Source organism: Juglans microcarpa x Juglans regia, chromosome 3D (assembly GCF_004785595.1).
Source record: "Juglans microcarpa x Juglans regia isolate MS1-56 chromosome 3D, Jm3101_v1.0, whole genome shotgun sequence".
Lineage (NCBI taxonomy): Eukaryota > Viridiplantae > Streptophyta > Magnoliopsida > Fagales > Juglandaceae > Juglans > Juglans microcarpa x Juglans regia.
This window is the reverse complement of record NC_054598.1, coordinates 9,395,795-9,410,727: the sequence shown is the minus strand read 5'-3', so window position 1 is coordinate 9,410,727 and position 14,933 is coordinate 9,395,795. Positions and strand designations below refer to the sequence as shown.

At 37.4% G+C, this 14,933-nt stretch overlaps 2 protein-coding genes across 6 annotated transcripts; both read left to right on the top strand.

The window, feature by feature from the left end:
- Window positions 1-3: 3 nt before the first annotated feature.
- LOC121254396 (ATP-dependent DNA helicase Q-like 5) lies at window positions 4-12,346 on the top strand. Of its 4 annotated transcripts, XR_005938622.1 has the most exons (21): window positions 4-1,221; window positions 1,300-1,353; window positions 1,642-1,754; window positions 1,919-2,131; window positions 2,575-2,653; window positions 2,972-3,025; window positions 3,142-3,216; window positions 3,380-3,433; window positions 3,977-4,021; window positions 4,109-4,203; window positions 4,295-4,424; window positions 5,566-5,664; window positions 5,845-5,900; window positions 5,997-6,099; window positions 6,246-6,374; window positions 7,667-7,836; window positions 8,015-8,039; window positions 8,132-8,247; window positions 9,160-9,294; window positions 9,718-10,012; window positions 12,212-12,346. XR_005938622.1 is itself a non-coding variant. In XM_041154417.1 (20 exons), exons 1-19 carry the CDS (start codon window positions 88-90, stop codon window positions 9,245-9,247), a joined length of 2,832 nt encoding a protein of 943 aa, XP_041010351.1. In that variant the 5' UTR covers window positions 4-87; the 3' UTR covers window positions 9,248-9,294; window positions 9,722-10,322. The 4 variants fall into 4 exon arrangements, 3 of the variants coding, with proteins under 3 accessions (XP_041010351.1, XP_041010350.1, XP_041010352.1); XM_041154417.1 differs by lacking the exon at window positions 12,212-12,346 and having other exon boundaries at window positions 9,722-10,322; XM_041154416.1 differs by lacking the exon at window positions 12,212-12,346 and having other exon boundaries at window positions 9,718-10,322.
- LOC121254398 (uncharacterized membrane protein YuiD-like) lies at window positions 10,914-13,880 on the top strand. Of its 2 annotated transcripts, XM_041154420.1 has the most exons (6): window positions 10,914-11,070; window positions 11,186-11,491; window positions 12,212-12,368; window positions 12,598-12,648; window positions 12,794-12,886; window positions 13,532-13,880. In XM_041154420.1, the coding sequence occupies exons 2-6, from the start codon at window positions 11,364-11,366 to the stop codon at window positions 13,601-13,603; spliced, it is 501 nt and encodes a 166-aa protein (XP_041010354.1). In that variant the 5' UTR covers window positions 10,914-11,070; window positions 11,186-11,363; the 3' UTR covers window positions 13,604-13,880. The 2 variants fall into 2 exon arrangements, with proteins under 2 accessions (XP_041010354.1, XP_041010353.1); XM_041154419.1 differs by having other exon boundaries at window positions 10,915-11,491.
- The last annotated feature ends 1,053 nt before the right edge of the window (window positions 13,881-14,933 follow it).

Below are 14,933 nucleotides of genomic sequence, written 5' to 3'. Positions count from 1 at the left end.
TCCGAAAGCGTTTGGCGGGAAAAGTAAGAGGAATAGGATTAGGAATCCCTTCCCTCTGCTACTGTCAAACGATCCATCAATCTCTGCATGGAATCAGATTCAGAGTCCTCCGATGGCTCTCATATTTCCGCCACTCCTCCTAGAGAGTCAAATCCACCACCATCACGACCCGCTCTTCGCTCTTCCAACAAATCCAGAATTAGGGTTAGAGCCTCCTCCTCCAATCACTCTACTCCCATTTTGAAGTCCAAAAAACTCTCTTCCAATCCACCCTCAAATTCCGATCCCACACCCACACCCACACCCACACCCAAAGACCGCTCACCCATCCCCTCTCCCCTCTCTGGTCTCCCGTTCCAAATCCGCCGCCCGTCCGATCAAATTTCAGCAATCTCCACTGTCGAAACCCTCCCCGCCAGGCACCTGTCCAGCTCTGCATCTTTCTCGAAATTCCGGAGGCCCTCTCTCAATTTCGAAGATGACCCATCCCCTCCTCCCGTGTTCGATTCAGAATCCCATGTTGAGAGTAGTGGAACTCATCGACTTGCATCAGGCTTGGTTTCGCAAGAATCAAAAAGCGAAGCTGTCAATACTTCAAATCCGGTGAAGAAACATCCCAATTTGATAGGAGGGAACGCTCCTCAGCCGCCTGTGAAGTTGCGGAAGTGTGGCAATGAAGGGAACTTTGTGAGGCTAAACTTGAATAGGAGTAAGCGCAGGTTTTTGAACAAAGGCAGTAGAAGTAGAAACAGTTATGTATCAGGTGGTCGAAAATACTATAGAAAACGTAGGAGAAAATTGGAAGGTGAAGGTGAGCCTGAGAAGAGTACATGTGAAGAAGACGGTCTGGTTGTCGAAAGCGTGCAACAGAAGCAGAGGAAGGAGTCCCAAAGTGAGAAGTCAGATGGCAAATTGATTGAGGAGGTGGTATCTGTGACTAGAAATGAGCCGTCGGATGAGAACCTGGTGAAGTTGTTGAAGGTCATGTACGGTTATGATTCATTCCGAGATGGGCAGTTAGATGCGATTAAGATGGTGCTTGCTGGGGAATCGGTGATGTTGGTTTTGCCGACTGGTGCCGGAAAGTCATTGTGTTATCAGTTGCCGGCGATGATTTTGCCAGGGATAACGGTGGTGGTGAGTCCATTAATTGCGTTGATGATCGATCAACTGAAACAGCTGCCCCCGATGATTCAGGGTGGTCTTCTTTGTAGCAGTCAGGTACTTAATGCTCCCTCTCTTTTTTCACACAAATTTTTTGTACAGGTTGCGTGATCAATGTGCTTTCTATTGTTTTAGACAGCTGAACAAGTCTCGGAGACACTGAGGCAGATTCAAGAAAGGACCATTAAGGTGCTTTTATCAACAATCTATTGATAGTTTTAGGTTTTTCAATTGTCTTTCGAACATGTCTGCGCTAACACACACTGAGGATGAGAATCATATCGCTAGCATGATCTGGGTGTCACGTCCGCTTTGTTTGCTACAAAGTAATTGTTGGTATTCTTTCATGAATGTAATTTTTTTGATAGGTATTATTTCGTGAATGTAATGTTGTAGATTCTACAGCACATCTAGAGTACAGGTTTTTACCACTTGCAGTAAATGCTGAAAGCTAAGGTATTGCGGTTTCTATTTCAGGTACTTTATGTCTCACCAGAGAGATTTTTCAATGCAGAATTCTTGTCATTATTTTCTACCAATTTATCTGCATCACTTGTGGTGGTAGATGAAGCTCACTGTATATCTGAATGGTGAGTGGTTGCAGTACCTCTTGAGTCTTGTCTGCTTGGGTTTTGCCTTGTTCTAATCAATGCTTATTTTAATCAAGATTATGTAATAGTCCTCTGTTTTCCTGCTAACATCAAATTCTTAAGTGTAAATTTTGGATAAACCTACTATTTGAACAATTTTGCAGGTCGCATAATTTTCGGCCTTCATACACAAGGCTCAGGGCATCAATGCTTCGTGCTTCGCTCAATGTTAAGTGCATTCTTGCAATGACTGCTACTGCCACTATCACAACTTTGCATGACGTTATGTTTGCCCTCGCCATTCCGCAAACCAATATTATCCAAAAAGCACAATTAAGGGACAATTTACAATTGTCAGTATCTTTGAGTGGAAATAGGCAAGTGGAAATAGTATTTTAATATAGGGACAACTGCATTTTGCAATTCATGATACCATTTTAATTTTAATTTGCACCATAAATTATGTCTAAATCTAGTGTAATTGGATGCGCCCATGGTACTTAATGGGATTTAATTGGTTAATAAAAAAAAAAATGTATCATAAACTATCAAAACTGACAATCGGCACCTTAAACTTTCAAATTTCGGCAATTTGCATCCTTAGTTAAGATTTGGCCTTATGATTGTGCCAATTGTTAGTTTAGGTAATTTAGGATGTGTAGTGCAAAATGGCCATCGTTTAGGGGTGCAAATGGTAATTTCCCATTTATTCTATATTCGCAATTTTCCATCTTGAATTGATTACTTAAAAAAATATCCATCTTTAATTGAACTAATCTACTGTTGAATTTACCCATTATTACTATAATGAATATAATAGGTTGAAGGATTTGCTGATGTTGTTAAACTCCCATCCCTTCAAGGAAGTTCATAGCATCATTGTATACTGCAAATTTCAGGTATGCACACGCAATTAATTGATTGTTGACATACTTCATAATCTATGGTTTGGTATTTTTTTTAAACAACAACAGTGTTTGATTTCATAATACTGTGTTCGAATGGTGGTTCTCTGCATCTCTGCAGGTTGAATCTCATCTATTGCAATTTTCTAAAAATGTCTGTTTGTATTGTGCGTTAGCATCCAAAGCTCCTGATTTCGGATCATGAAAGTGTGCACTTCAATATTTCTTGGTGTTGAACATTACATGATATATGTATTTTTTTTCATTTGCATAGGTTGGGTGGCCACTAATACTTGTATTTTGGTTTTGCAGTCTGAAACTGATCAAATAAGCAGATATTTATGTGATAACAATATCTCCGCGAAGGTTGGCCCTTCATTTTTCCAAGTTTTATGTTAACAATATCTCTGTGATAACAATACTTTTATGGGCTTTTAATGCTTCATGGCAACCCTGACAATATTGATGCCGTTTGCTATTAGAGCTATCATGGTGGAATCCCTGCTAGAGACCGTACCCACACACAGGAGTTGTTTTGTTCAAACAAAATTAGAGTGGTAAGAAAATTATTCTCAAGGCTGGAGTCTGAAATATATCTCATTGTCCAGTGTTCAAATTATATCATGTATTCACTTATTTGACCATCTTGTTAGTGGTTCTATATGTTATATTATGTACACCTTTCTCTTGCCTGAATCATTCACTTGCTCTTTTTGGAAGGTTGTTGCAACTGTGGCATTCGGTATGGGACTGGACAAGCAGGATGTGGGAGCTGTAAGAAGAAAACCCATAGATATGATAATTGTTATTTCTCTGCATTATATTCTCATGAACTGGTGCCCAATAGAGAAGTTTTTGGTTCATTCATTAAAGGGGTACATTAGGATGGTGTGCCAAGAGTATAGTGAAACGGATTGTGTATACGCACTTGTACAAAAAAAACAAGGAACTCATTGTGCATATACCATTGCTCCAGTATTTGTTGTGTCCTGTGCTCCAGGCTTCCTAGGGTTATCCTTCACTCAAAGTTTAATTCCATCTCAAACAAATGACATTTTCTGAAGTAAATGTTTTTTTATGGTTAGAGTAATAAATGGATGCAATAATCTGGTGTTGGAATCTATGAAACACTTCCATCTAGTCTGTCTATGACCCCGAGATATTAAAAGATTGGTTGTTCTCAGCTGGCATTTTTCTTCACTGACAGGAATGTTTAGCTGTCCATTTTGACATATCTTTCCATGGCAATATCCATGCTCTTGTGTGAAACTATCACAGAGAAATCGATATCAAAATCTCCTTCACTTTTTTTTCCAGGTAATTCATTACAGCTTGCCAGAAAGCTTAGAGGAATATGTTCAGGTGGAAATATGGTTGTTAACCTCTGCTTGGTTGTCAGAATTTTCTCTATGCTGTATGCTCAATGAAATGAATGATACGCTTGTGTAGGAGATTGGTCGTGCTGGAAGGGATGGGAGGTTGTCCTATTGCCATCTCCTTTTTGATGATGACACGTACTTTAAACTCCGTAGTCTTATGCACAGGTAATCAAATATATATTGCACCTATGCTATTCACCTTTTCTTCTATGAGGCTTTATCAGTCCAGAACTGACTTGCAGTATGGTTTTCTCAGTGAAGGAGTAGATGAATATGCCATAAACAAGTTTCTGAGTGAAGTTTTCGCCAGTGAAAAGAATTTGCATGGGAAAATATGTTCATTAGTCAAAGAATCTGCATCCCGCAAGTTTGATATGAAAGAAGAGGTCATATCCTTGTATCATTGCTATATCAATCTTTTAAATACTGAATTACTGGAGATAATTGATGTTTATGGATAAATTTTGGGCAGGGTTTTCTTGTGGCATCATCTCGCAATTTCCGTTTTGTTAAAGCGGTAACTTTATTTTAACCCTTAGGGGTCGGCTCAAGTGGTAAAGGTCTTGGTCTTGGTGGTATGCTCTCTCTAGGTCTAAGGTTCGAATCCTCTTGGGTGCAAACAATTTGTAGTGGCCATTGGACTGGAGGATTTTCCCCTTGACCCGAGGTGCACTTGCAGGAAACTCCTTGCCAAGGGCCTGTGCACCTCCGGAATTAGTCGGCATGTTGTTCTCGGACACCCAATGCCAATAAAAAAAAAGTGATCACTTTATTTTGATAATTGAAAACAAAAAGAGAAAGGAAAATCTAGTATGAGCAAGTTATTGATTGATCCAAACATTTAGAAGAATTTCAGACCTGATTGAGTAAAGTGGAGTATGCATTCACCAAAACAGGGATCAGTTCCTTAGGATGAAGTTCCTTACGAGGCTGACTTATGTAAAAGATCCTAGGATTCTAGGTATATAAGGTCTTGGTGATTTTACTTACCTTTTTACTAGTTGTTTATGGAAGTATTTATATCAGTTCTGATGTCTGATGTCAGTTATTTATAAAGAGGTGGAGACGCTTGTTCTGATGAAGGAGACCCTGTTTGCTGATGTCTTAGAGTAATTTTTTGAGGTTGATATGTCGATTATAATGGTACTCTTGTTTATGTAGGGTCCTTTCTTTCTCCCTCTGTCGATTTTCTAACCTGTAGCTGACAAACAATGTAATGGTTAACTTTGAGCTACGTGGTCTGTTTAGATCACTGGCATGTGTTATGAAGGCAAGGTGTATTTGCCATGCAGCAGCTGAAGTTTTGGAAGAGACTATGATACATGTGTTCTCTTGTCTCCTTTATCTGTTTCAGGACTATAGTTCCTATGATGCAATACACATAATTTGCACTTTTGCATGGATGCTCGACACTAGCACTGTCTTCTTGGTGCTTGAAAACTGTGAATAGTGATGATGTGCCTTGTAGAATTTCCTCTGGCATATTCTATGTGCTAAATTGCTTGTTGCTGGTATTTGCTCTTGCAGGTGATGCTGACAATTCTAACTCACTTGGAGTTGGGGGAAGTGCAATACTTGCGCTTACTTGCACAACTGAATGTAACTTGCACTCTAAACTTCCATAAGGTTGGTGGCAAACATTTTTTCAATTTTTTTTATTTTTTATTTCTGTTAGCTTGCTTCGGTGTTCTAATGGGTTCAGGAGGTATGCTATATTTTTTTATTGAGATGGTTTTTTATCTTTATTTATCATGTTATACCATGCATTTCATGATTTTTAAAGATTTTGGTATCTCTCAAGTGTAGACTCCCCCAGTGTTGCTTGCTGAAAAGGATATAGCAGTTGCAGCAATTCTTAAGAAGTTAGTAGACTTTCTAACTTTGATTACAAGCAACTAAATACTACTAGCTCATGGATCTCTTTAGTAAATCAACTTATGCTGAATGAGATTTTTCAGATCTGAAACTAAGCAAGGGCAATATGTTTTTGACATTCCCACCACGGCAAATAGCATTGGGATTACAGCGACTGACCTATCCAATCAGTTGCAGAATCTAAAGGTTCAATATATTAGGCCACACCAAAGTTATTTCATGTTTTATTTCCTTCTCTAGTTCGAAGAACTTTATTATGTTACTTTCTCACTCTCTTTTAGATGCTAATGCATATCAAGCTATTTCTCTTGTTCTTTTTATTATTATCTCAGTTAAAGGGAGAAATAACATATGAGCTGAAGGACCCAGCGTATTGTTATACAATTATGGAAGTCCCTGGGGATTTTTGTTCTCTATCAGCTCATCTTACAAAATGGTTAGCAGAAGTCGAAATCAGCAAGGTGATTGGTTATACTGTTAACGTGTATCCATCCATCCATCCATCCATCTATCTATATGTGCTTTTTAGTATTGGATGTTGAATCACCTTTCCAAAGCTCCAATTGACATTTGGCGGTGTTGTCAAGCCCAATGTTTTCAAGCCAGACCAGCTAAAAAACCGATAAAAGGAGAGGTTCTAGGGTTGGAGGTCCAACCGATGGGCAATGTCCATTGGGATTGGACCGTGACACCATAAATATGAAACATAAGTTATCTATAAATAAGTTTTTTAGATTCGTATACTTAAAATGATGAAAAGCATTGGTCTCATGGTTGTATTTTTAAAGAGTAATATTAGATACAGTTCTAAGGTGTGCAAGTCCCGCACGCTCCCTTTGAAAAAGAGGGGTCCACCATTAAAAAATTTAATTTTTTCATGTAGGTCCTATATTTATCCACTTTTTTCAAAGGGAATACGTGAGGTTTGCACACTCTAGGACTGCAAATATCATTTCTCATTTTTAAAATGATTATAACTTGAATTTAAGCTATGAAATTTGCAAATTAAATATTTGGTGCCGACTTATGTATAAAAAATATCGTAATATTGTAAAGAAAAAAAGTTACATAATAGTGTAGGGCGAATGCATGAAATGTCTATTTCTTGGTTGGATGGTTATAGTTCAAATCCTACCATTATTAAGCTTAATAAATTTTTCAAATTGACTAATGATAATTAATTTTATGGTTTGAACAATCCTAATTATATCAATATTGTAGGTGTTGCTCTTGTATATGTCCCATGTACTTGGCTATGCCCTTTTTTAACAAAATCTTATTTACTGCTAAAAAATTGTATCGATATTGCAAAACTCTTAACAATGTAGTATTTATTGTTTTACATAAAAATGTCAACTTGGGTTGGACTAGCCCTAACACCCACAAATGGGCATGCTGGCCAACCGTCTTACCGTTGATTTACCCACAAGTGTGCTAAACCAAAAGAAGACCGGCTTGTGGTTCAATTGGTTCAGTTGGTTGGTTCAATTTGGATTTATAATATTGGGACAAGGGGTCCATAACATATCAACTTAATGATATGAACTATCTATTATTGCTGTTATATCATATAAATGTCATGTCTTAGCGATTTTTTATTGTATATAAGATTATTAATCGTTTAGTCTATAAGTTACTTTTTTATTAGTTATTAAGATGTTTTTCCTTTTTTCTTGAAAAGGCGTGGGACAGTCTTTGCTCTTTACTGTTTCAACCTACAAATGATACATGCTATACTTATTTTTTGGATTAGGTACGGAAGTTGAATGCAATGTTTGATGCTGTAGTCTTTGCGGTGAATGGATGTGAGAAGATGCATGGTTGCTATGGGTGTCAACATACGCCGTGCCTTCAAAGGAAGATTATGGCCTACTTTAATGGAGAAGATAATTCGGACATTTCTAATAAGACGAGTCAAAGCAGGTTGATATCTATCTGTACTACGATGACTTCAATCATAAAAATATATTACACATGCATGCCTAAACTTCAAACGTGTGAATCCCACTGTTCATGTAATTAATTTGGAACCTCAAGTATCCATGTTTTTATTTGAAGATGCTTTTTCATTGAACTGATAACATATTATTTTCATGTGCAGCCCATTTTTACGAGCAGATATAAAGGTGAGATGTTGTACAGGGGTGCTTAGATTTTGCAATAACGGAGACTCGTGTTTAGCAGTATCAATATATTTGATTTGTTTTTGGCGTAACAGGTCTTTCTACAGAGTAACTCACATACTAAATTCACCCCCAGAGCTGTTGCAAGGATAATGCATGGAATTGCAAGCCCCGCTTATACTTCTACAATGTGGTCTAAAACCCATTTCTGGTATATCAAAATGAACCTTCTTTCCATTTTACTGAAACAGTTGGGTTTTGGTTCATTGTTTAGGGCTTTTAGTGAGGTTAACATCATTCATCATTGATGGGGATAAGCCACTTAAAGACCTGGAACAAATCTTAACTTACATATATTCTGTAACTCCTTTGTTCATTTGCTACCAGTGAGTATTAAAATAAACATCAGTGCTTCTAATCTATTGTATGATGTCAGTTTGATTGAGAAAATGTCAAAATTATAGTTTTCTTGCTTCTTCCATCCAGTGCAAGGTCATGTGGGTCATATGATAGGTCTCTATTAGGAGGTATCCTGGACCAAATAATGCAGTCTGTCTGTTATAGCCTTCAAAGGAATGTTAATCTTTTATAGTTATCAATATCCTTAAGGAGCTCATGGAAATGTGGTTATCAGATTTTTTTCCTTCTTAATAACTCTTCAGTGGTAAAAAGTTTTTAATGGGTCTCGAAAAGATTCGGGATTTAGCTTTTATGGATATTCTGTAAAAAAGAAAAACAAATGGAAAGTACATTCTGACCCAGAATAAATATGATCCTGCATAGTCCTTGAAATAGTCAGATCCACTATCCATGGGTCATGATGGATTTGAATGTTTTGTGAGGTGTGAATAAAAATGGAATCATCTTATTCTAATTTTGATGCGATGAAGACACGATGACTTGATTGGGAAATTGCAATGCAATTATTAAGTTAGTGATTTTACTCAACAGTAAATGACTCTCCCTTGTGAGAAAGTCTAGGGTAAATTAAGCTTTAATTTGGATGCACTCGAGCCAGTAGCATAGAAGTACGCTCTCGCAAACCATTTCTAGTTAGTGGTAGTTGCTTAAAATACTTTGCCTAGGAAGAAGCTGAGCTAGTAATGCTATTTCTGGGTCACAGGGGAAGATATACACAAATAGACTTCCAGATGGTAATGGAAGCGGCAAAAGCAGAACTCATGAATTTTGTTGGGAAGGATGCACTTTAGCTGTTCAGGATCTGGCATCCAGCAACTAAACTGCAGGGCTTCTGGAGGTAATACAATGGTGAAAAATAATCTTTAAGAATCATGCATTTCTTCAACTTATTTTTTCTTTGGGCTATGAGAACAGATGTTCCCTGGATTTATGGGTGATTTTATTTGTCATTGTTCAAAGGCGCTAACAAAATAAATGGTATGGACAATTTAGAACAAGGGACGTTGTAGAATAGATGAATATGGGATGTATGTGGACAAAACCCTCCACAGCAACATAATTTGTGCATGATTGACTAATGTTCTTTGTATCGTCAACTACAGTGGTATTTCTATCCTTTTTATTCCTGCACTACAGTTTTGCTGTCCTGTCGTTAAAAATGTAGAACAAATCATTTTTGGCTATAATGGTTGAGTAATTATTGATTTCCTTCGAAATGCATCAAGACGAAGCGACTGTCTTTGGCATTGTTTTGTGGTAGGATGGGTTAAGCCAAGATTCTGATGACGGGAAGAGCTCGGGTCAAGATTCAAATCCTCATAGTTCTCCTTACAGCCGTCATCTTACCATCCTTACATTTGTGGCAAAGTTATTCCAAGTACAAGGGGTTTAGGACCCATAAACAGTAGGAACGATCTAATCTGCATCTGCCATGAAAGGGATTGTAGCGGATAAGGGCTAGAAGAAAATGAAGACTACTTCAGTTCTGGATTCTGATCATCACCATAGACTGCGTCAAATCATTGCCATTGTTGGACTTGCATCGAGTTAAGCAGGTTTGCTTCTAAGGGGATCATAAACAAGTTAAAAGACTGAAAACTATGATAGTTTTCTTGCAATGCTTACTACCAAATGCCAAATGGTAAGATGGGGTGCCTTGCCGTTAAAGCAGGGTTCATCATCAGCTTTACTATTATTTTGTAGGATTCATTAGAAAATAGTTTCTAAGCAAAATTTGCATTCTTTAATTAGAAGTGAGACAGATGGGTTTGCAAGTATTTCAAAGAAACGGCACTCCCTGTTGTAACAAAAGGAAGATGATTTTGGCTTTTGGGAAGGATGCATGAATACTAACTTTTGAACTCTCGATATGTAATATAACATGTAGATGCATATAAATCCGCTTACCAGTCAAAGATGTCATCTATTCGACACAGAAGAGGATGTCATGGCAGGATAGAAGTTGCTCTGTTTGATTGGATTAAAAACTTAGAGGGAAAAAACAGTCAAGCTTGAATAGTACGTTAGAAAAAGATTCAAAAGAAGGAAATTAAGGGAGTCGGTCCACGGCTGGCTCGATCAAGTTATAGAAACCTTCAACGCATGATTAGTTGAGATATCCTGTTGACTGACCCTTTTATTTTATTATTATTATTATTTTTTTTTTTTTTTGGTCAATGGATAATGTGGTTGTGACCACGACCTGCACATACACGCCTTAATGTTCGCAGCATCCATGTGATGTTCCAAAAGCTAGCTGAATGTGCATGTATTTTAGCATTGAAAATGCTAATGATCCACAAAATGCCTGCCTCATATTGAAAATGTATTTTAATATTATTATTATTTTGAGATTTGAAAAAATTAAATTATTTATTATATTTTGTGTTAAAATTTAAATAAATTATAATGATGAGTTGAGATGTATTAAGGATGAAACATACCTATCACAATTGCGTTAAAAGTTTAGGTGGAAACGAAGGAAAGAGAGATGTATAAATAAAGAAACGAGAGGGTGTAGGGGTAGAATATTCTAAGCCATGATTTGAGCAAGCGAGGAGGCTTTATTCAGTTGAGAGAGAGAGAGAGAGGCGAAGACCGTTAGTTAAATAAGGTTTTTTGGTTTGGTTCTGTCTCCCTCCTTCCTCTTCTCCTCGGTCTTCTCTTCATTCTTCTTTTTTTCTATCCAAATGAATCGAAACTCGCCACCTAAAATAACGCTTTTGTAGGATCCCAGAACCAGCCGGTCCTATCTTTCCTCCATCCACTTCCAACGACCGTAGTCTCTTTTCCCTCTCGAAGAAAGAAACAGGTAATAACACCCGACAACACAATATTGTGTCGCGGAAAATCGAGATTTGGGATTCCGTCTGTTCTAGCGAGAGAGAGAGAGAGAGAGAGAGAGAGATGGGTGAGGAGGCGGCTACATCGGATTCATCATCGACCCTGTCATCTTCAATCTTTACGAATTACCCTCTCCTTTCTGCTCTCGCCGCCTTCGCCATTGCCCAGTCCATCAAGTTCTTCACCACCTGGTCTCTCTCTCTCTCTCTCTGTTAATGGGCTTTGGTTGTTTTCGAAAATAGACATTGAAAAAAACTGGATCTTTCTTGGCTCTCCTTTTAATTTTTAAATGTGATGTAACAAGATTCAATGTCTTGTTTTGTTGTTTGCCTTGGATCAAATATAATTCTTCTACTGTGTCTTAAAAAGAAATTGTGATTTTGCTCTCTGATTACATCTTAAAATAAGTGTAGCTTTGCCCCGATCTTGAAATGAATTTGCATAGCAACTTAGCGAGTCATTTTGACAAAAAGCCTTAAAAGTTAAAACCCAAGTTCATTGTGTACTACTTTATTCTTTTTAATATTCAGCTGTATTTAAGTCCATCACCCCCATCAAAACCATGGGGGTTTGGCTGCTTTCCTATTCCTTCTCTAAATGACGACTTGTGGGGTTAATTCAGTATCAACCAATGGCACGACGGAACCAGCGCTAGATATAATACCGAATAGCGATATATGCATTGGTTGCCTTTCTAATCACCCAGTGGTGTCATTATTATTATTATTATTATTATTGCTATAAGTGATATGGAAAAGGGAATGTTGGGTGAGTAATTACTTAATTATGTGAAAGCTTTTGTACCTTAAGTAAAGAGCTTTCTAGCTATATGATGCTTCGGCTTAGATTGGTACTACAGTCCTACTTAAATTTGGTTTATCCTGAGAGTCTTAATCCTTATAGATTCGCAGGTATAATGAAAGAAGATGGGATCTCAAGCAGCTTGTTGGATCTGGTGGAATGCCATCTTCTCATTCCGCCACTGTGACTGCTCTTACTGTGGCTGTGGGGTTCCAAGAAGGCTTTGGAGGATCCATATTTGCAATTGCATTGGTCTTAGCATGTGTTGTATGATTTCCTTTCTTTGCATAGTTGGGATTCACATATTTGAGTAACATAAATAAAACCCCCTTAGACGTTTGTATAAATACTATATTGTCTGAACATCACTTTTGATGTTTGAGGTAGTCATCATTTATTTACATCCTTCAACTATTTTCAAATGAAGTGCTAGAAGAATCATTCGAATAAAAGTATTCCCTTATGGAAATTCCTGATGTAATGAATTTGGTGGCAGGTGATGTATGATGCCACTGGTGTGAGATTACATGCTGGACGCCAGGCAGAGGTTTGATGCTCTTGTTGATCGTAGCTTTTGTTGTTTGAATTCATTTTGGTTTAGATCTCTATTTATAACATTGAGATGCGACTGCGTCTTGCTTTCATTATAGTTAATCAGTTTCATGTATTGAAACTGGATTTTTTTTTTGCAGGTTTTGAATCAAATTGTGTATGAACTTCCTGCTGAGCATCCTCTGGCTGAGAGCAGACCATTGCGGGAACTTCTTGGTCACACCCCTCCCCAGGTATGCTTTATTACATCAGATTACCTTTATGATTAGACAGTAGATCCGCATGACATACCTATCAGAATTGAAGGCATTTTAGTTTATAAATCTCGGAACATACATATATCTAGATTTTTTGTTATTTTCTTGTATAACCTGTCATGTTTTTGTTTAATTTATTGGATATTTTTCTAGATAGTAGCTATATGGATCATCGTAATATGCTTTGTAACAATATTTACTCTGTAGATTGGTAGGAATGGTGATGTTGATATATGTTAGCACTTAGTTCAAGGACTTGTGCTAAATTCCTGTCTTAAAACTGTTAAAAGTCCAGATTTCAGAGAATTTAAATGCCCATTTTCCTAGAAATTCTGCCTTTCACATAGTGTATTGGGCACTGTGATACTATATAGGAGATCAATCTTGTGTTTATGGTGCATGTATTGCTGGTCACTGTAGAATTTTAATTTTCACGTTTATGAAGGTGGAATGTGAAATTCCTCTATTTTGGGGGCATCCCTGCACTCTCAATAAAGAATGGTGCAATGAGGGTCCATATTTTAAACTTACATGCATTTTTTTTTTTTTTTGGGCTGAGCTAAAAGAAATTAATTGTGTTAGCTATTGTAATCATTTGTTCATTTCATTGTTTGATTACAGGTTATTGCTGGTGGAGTGCTCGGGATTGCCGCGGCATGTATTGGCCATGTGATCACCTTGGCTAGCAGCTGAGCTTGATGCTGAAGTAGATCTCGTATATCATCAGACGGCATCTCTGATTGCCACGTCTCTTTTGAGGAATAGGATGGCAGAACTGTCACTCTAAGTGGCTCCTTCGATTTTGAATACGAAGCTCTTGTTCATGGTCTCTTGTACGCATGTTCTTATATTAAACTGCGTTCTTTTCATATAAAACAGCATAGCGTTTAATCTTTAAAAAAAAAAAATCTTCAAATTGTACCATTCTCCCTCTCAAGCAATCTAAAATCTCATATACTATTATACACCACCTATACTCATCAATGGGGTATTACAATCTCATCAAGTCTCACATTTTTTGTTGGGATATGTTACCAGTTGTATTACCTCAAGAGGAAGTCCAAGCCACATCTAAGCCATATTTCAAACTGACCAGTCAATGATATAACTAGAGAAAGTCCCTGAACCCTCTCATCAAATGTTCCCTATTATCAAAATCTATCGTTCCAAGTACACCACATTAAACATAGAGTCATCATCTTCCAAACAATCACGATTTGACGATTGCTCCGAATTCCTCTCCAACATGACAATAAATCTACCACCCTCCTAGGCATTACTCATGCAATACCAAGCCTAGTAAAGATTTCATTATATAAAAGCTTAACTACATCACAATAAAAAAGAAAATGATCCGTCGATTCTCCATTGCTTTTACACATAAAACACAAATCCATTATAAAAAAAATCACACTTTCTCAACTTATCGATAGTCAATATTTTCCATGGAAGGCTAGCCAGCCAAAGAAAGTAATATTGAGAAGAACATTACTCTTCCAAATACTATTCCAATGGAAAACAATGAAAGAATGAGTCGACATAACCTTATAAAAGGATCTGATCGAGAAGTTCATATTTCCTGAATGGGTCCAAAGCAACCTATCCTCCCCTCTAGTCTTTAAATTCAGCGCATATAAGCACTTTAAAATTTAGTAATATCCTCCACCTCCCAATCTTGGACAACTCTAATAAACCTCACAAACCATTGAAGAGAACCAATAGAAATGTCAATGTTATCAGCTACTGAAGCACCCTCATCCAACGCAATCCTATAAAGAGATGGCAAAGCATTCTTCAAGGCAACATCACCATATCAAATATCATACCATTATCTAATTCGTGTTCCCCTTCCCACCTCAAATTTGAAATTACTGAAGAAATCTTCCTATTCATTCTAGATAAATTTCCAAACTCCCACACCATGTGCCCCTCTTCATTTGAGCAACAACCTCCCAAAATACTATCATATTTAACATCAATAGCATTCCTCCAAAGAGCATCTCCTTCCCGATGATACCATTAT

Bases quoted from the DNA above. Each gene is read 5' to 3' on its own strand.
- LOC121254396 (XM_041154417.1), top strand. From the start codon at position 88: ATGGAATCAGATTCAGAGTCCTCCGATGGCTCTCATATTTCCGCCACT. The intron at 2,132-2,574 runs GCAAGTGGAAAT...TGAATATAATAG, and splicing joins GTATCTTTGAGTGGAAATAG to GTTGAAGGATTTGCTGATGT. The intron at 5,901-5,996 runs GTTAGTAGACTT...GAGATTTTTCAG, and splicing joins GTTGCAGCAATTCTTAAGAA to ATCTGAAACTAAGCAAGGGC.
- LOC121254398 (XM_041154420.1), top strand. From the start codon at position 11,364: ATGGGTGAGGAGGCGGCTACATCGGATTCATCATCGACCCTGTCATCT. The intron at 11,492-12,211 runs GTCTCTCTCTCT...ATAGATTCGCAG, and splicing joins ATCAAGTTCTTCACCACCTG to GTATAATGAAAGAAGATGGG. The intron at 12,887-13,531 runs GTATGCTTTATT...GTTTGATTACAG, and splicing joins TTGGTCACACCCCTCCCCAG to GTTATTGCTGGTGGAGTGCT.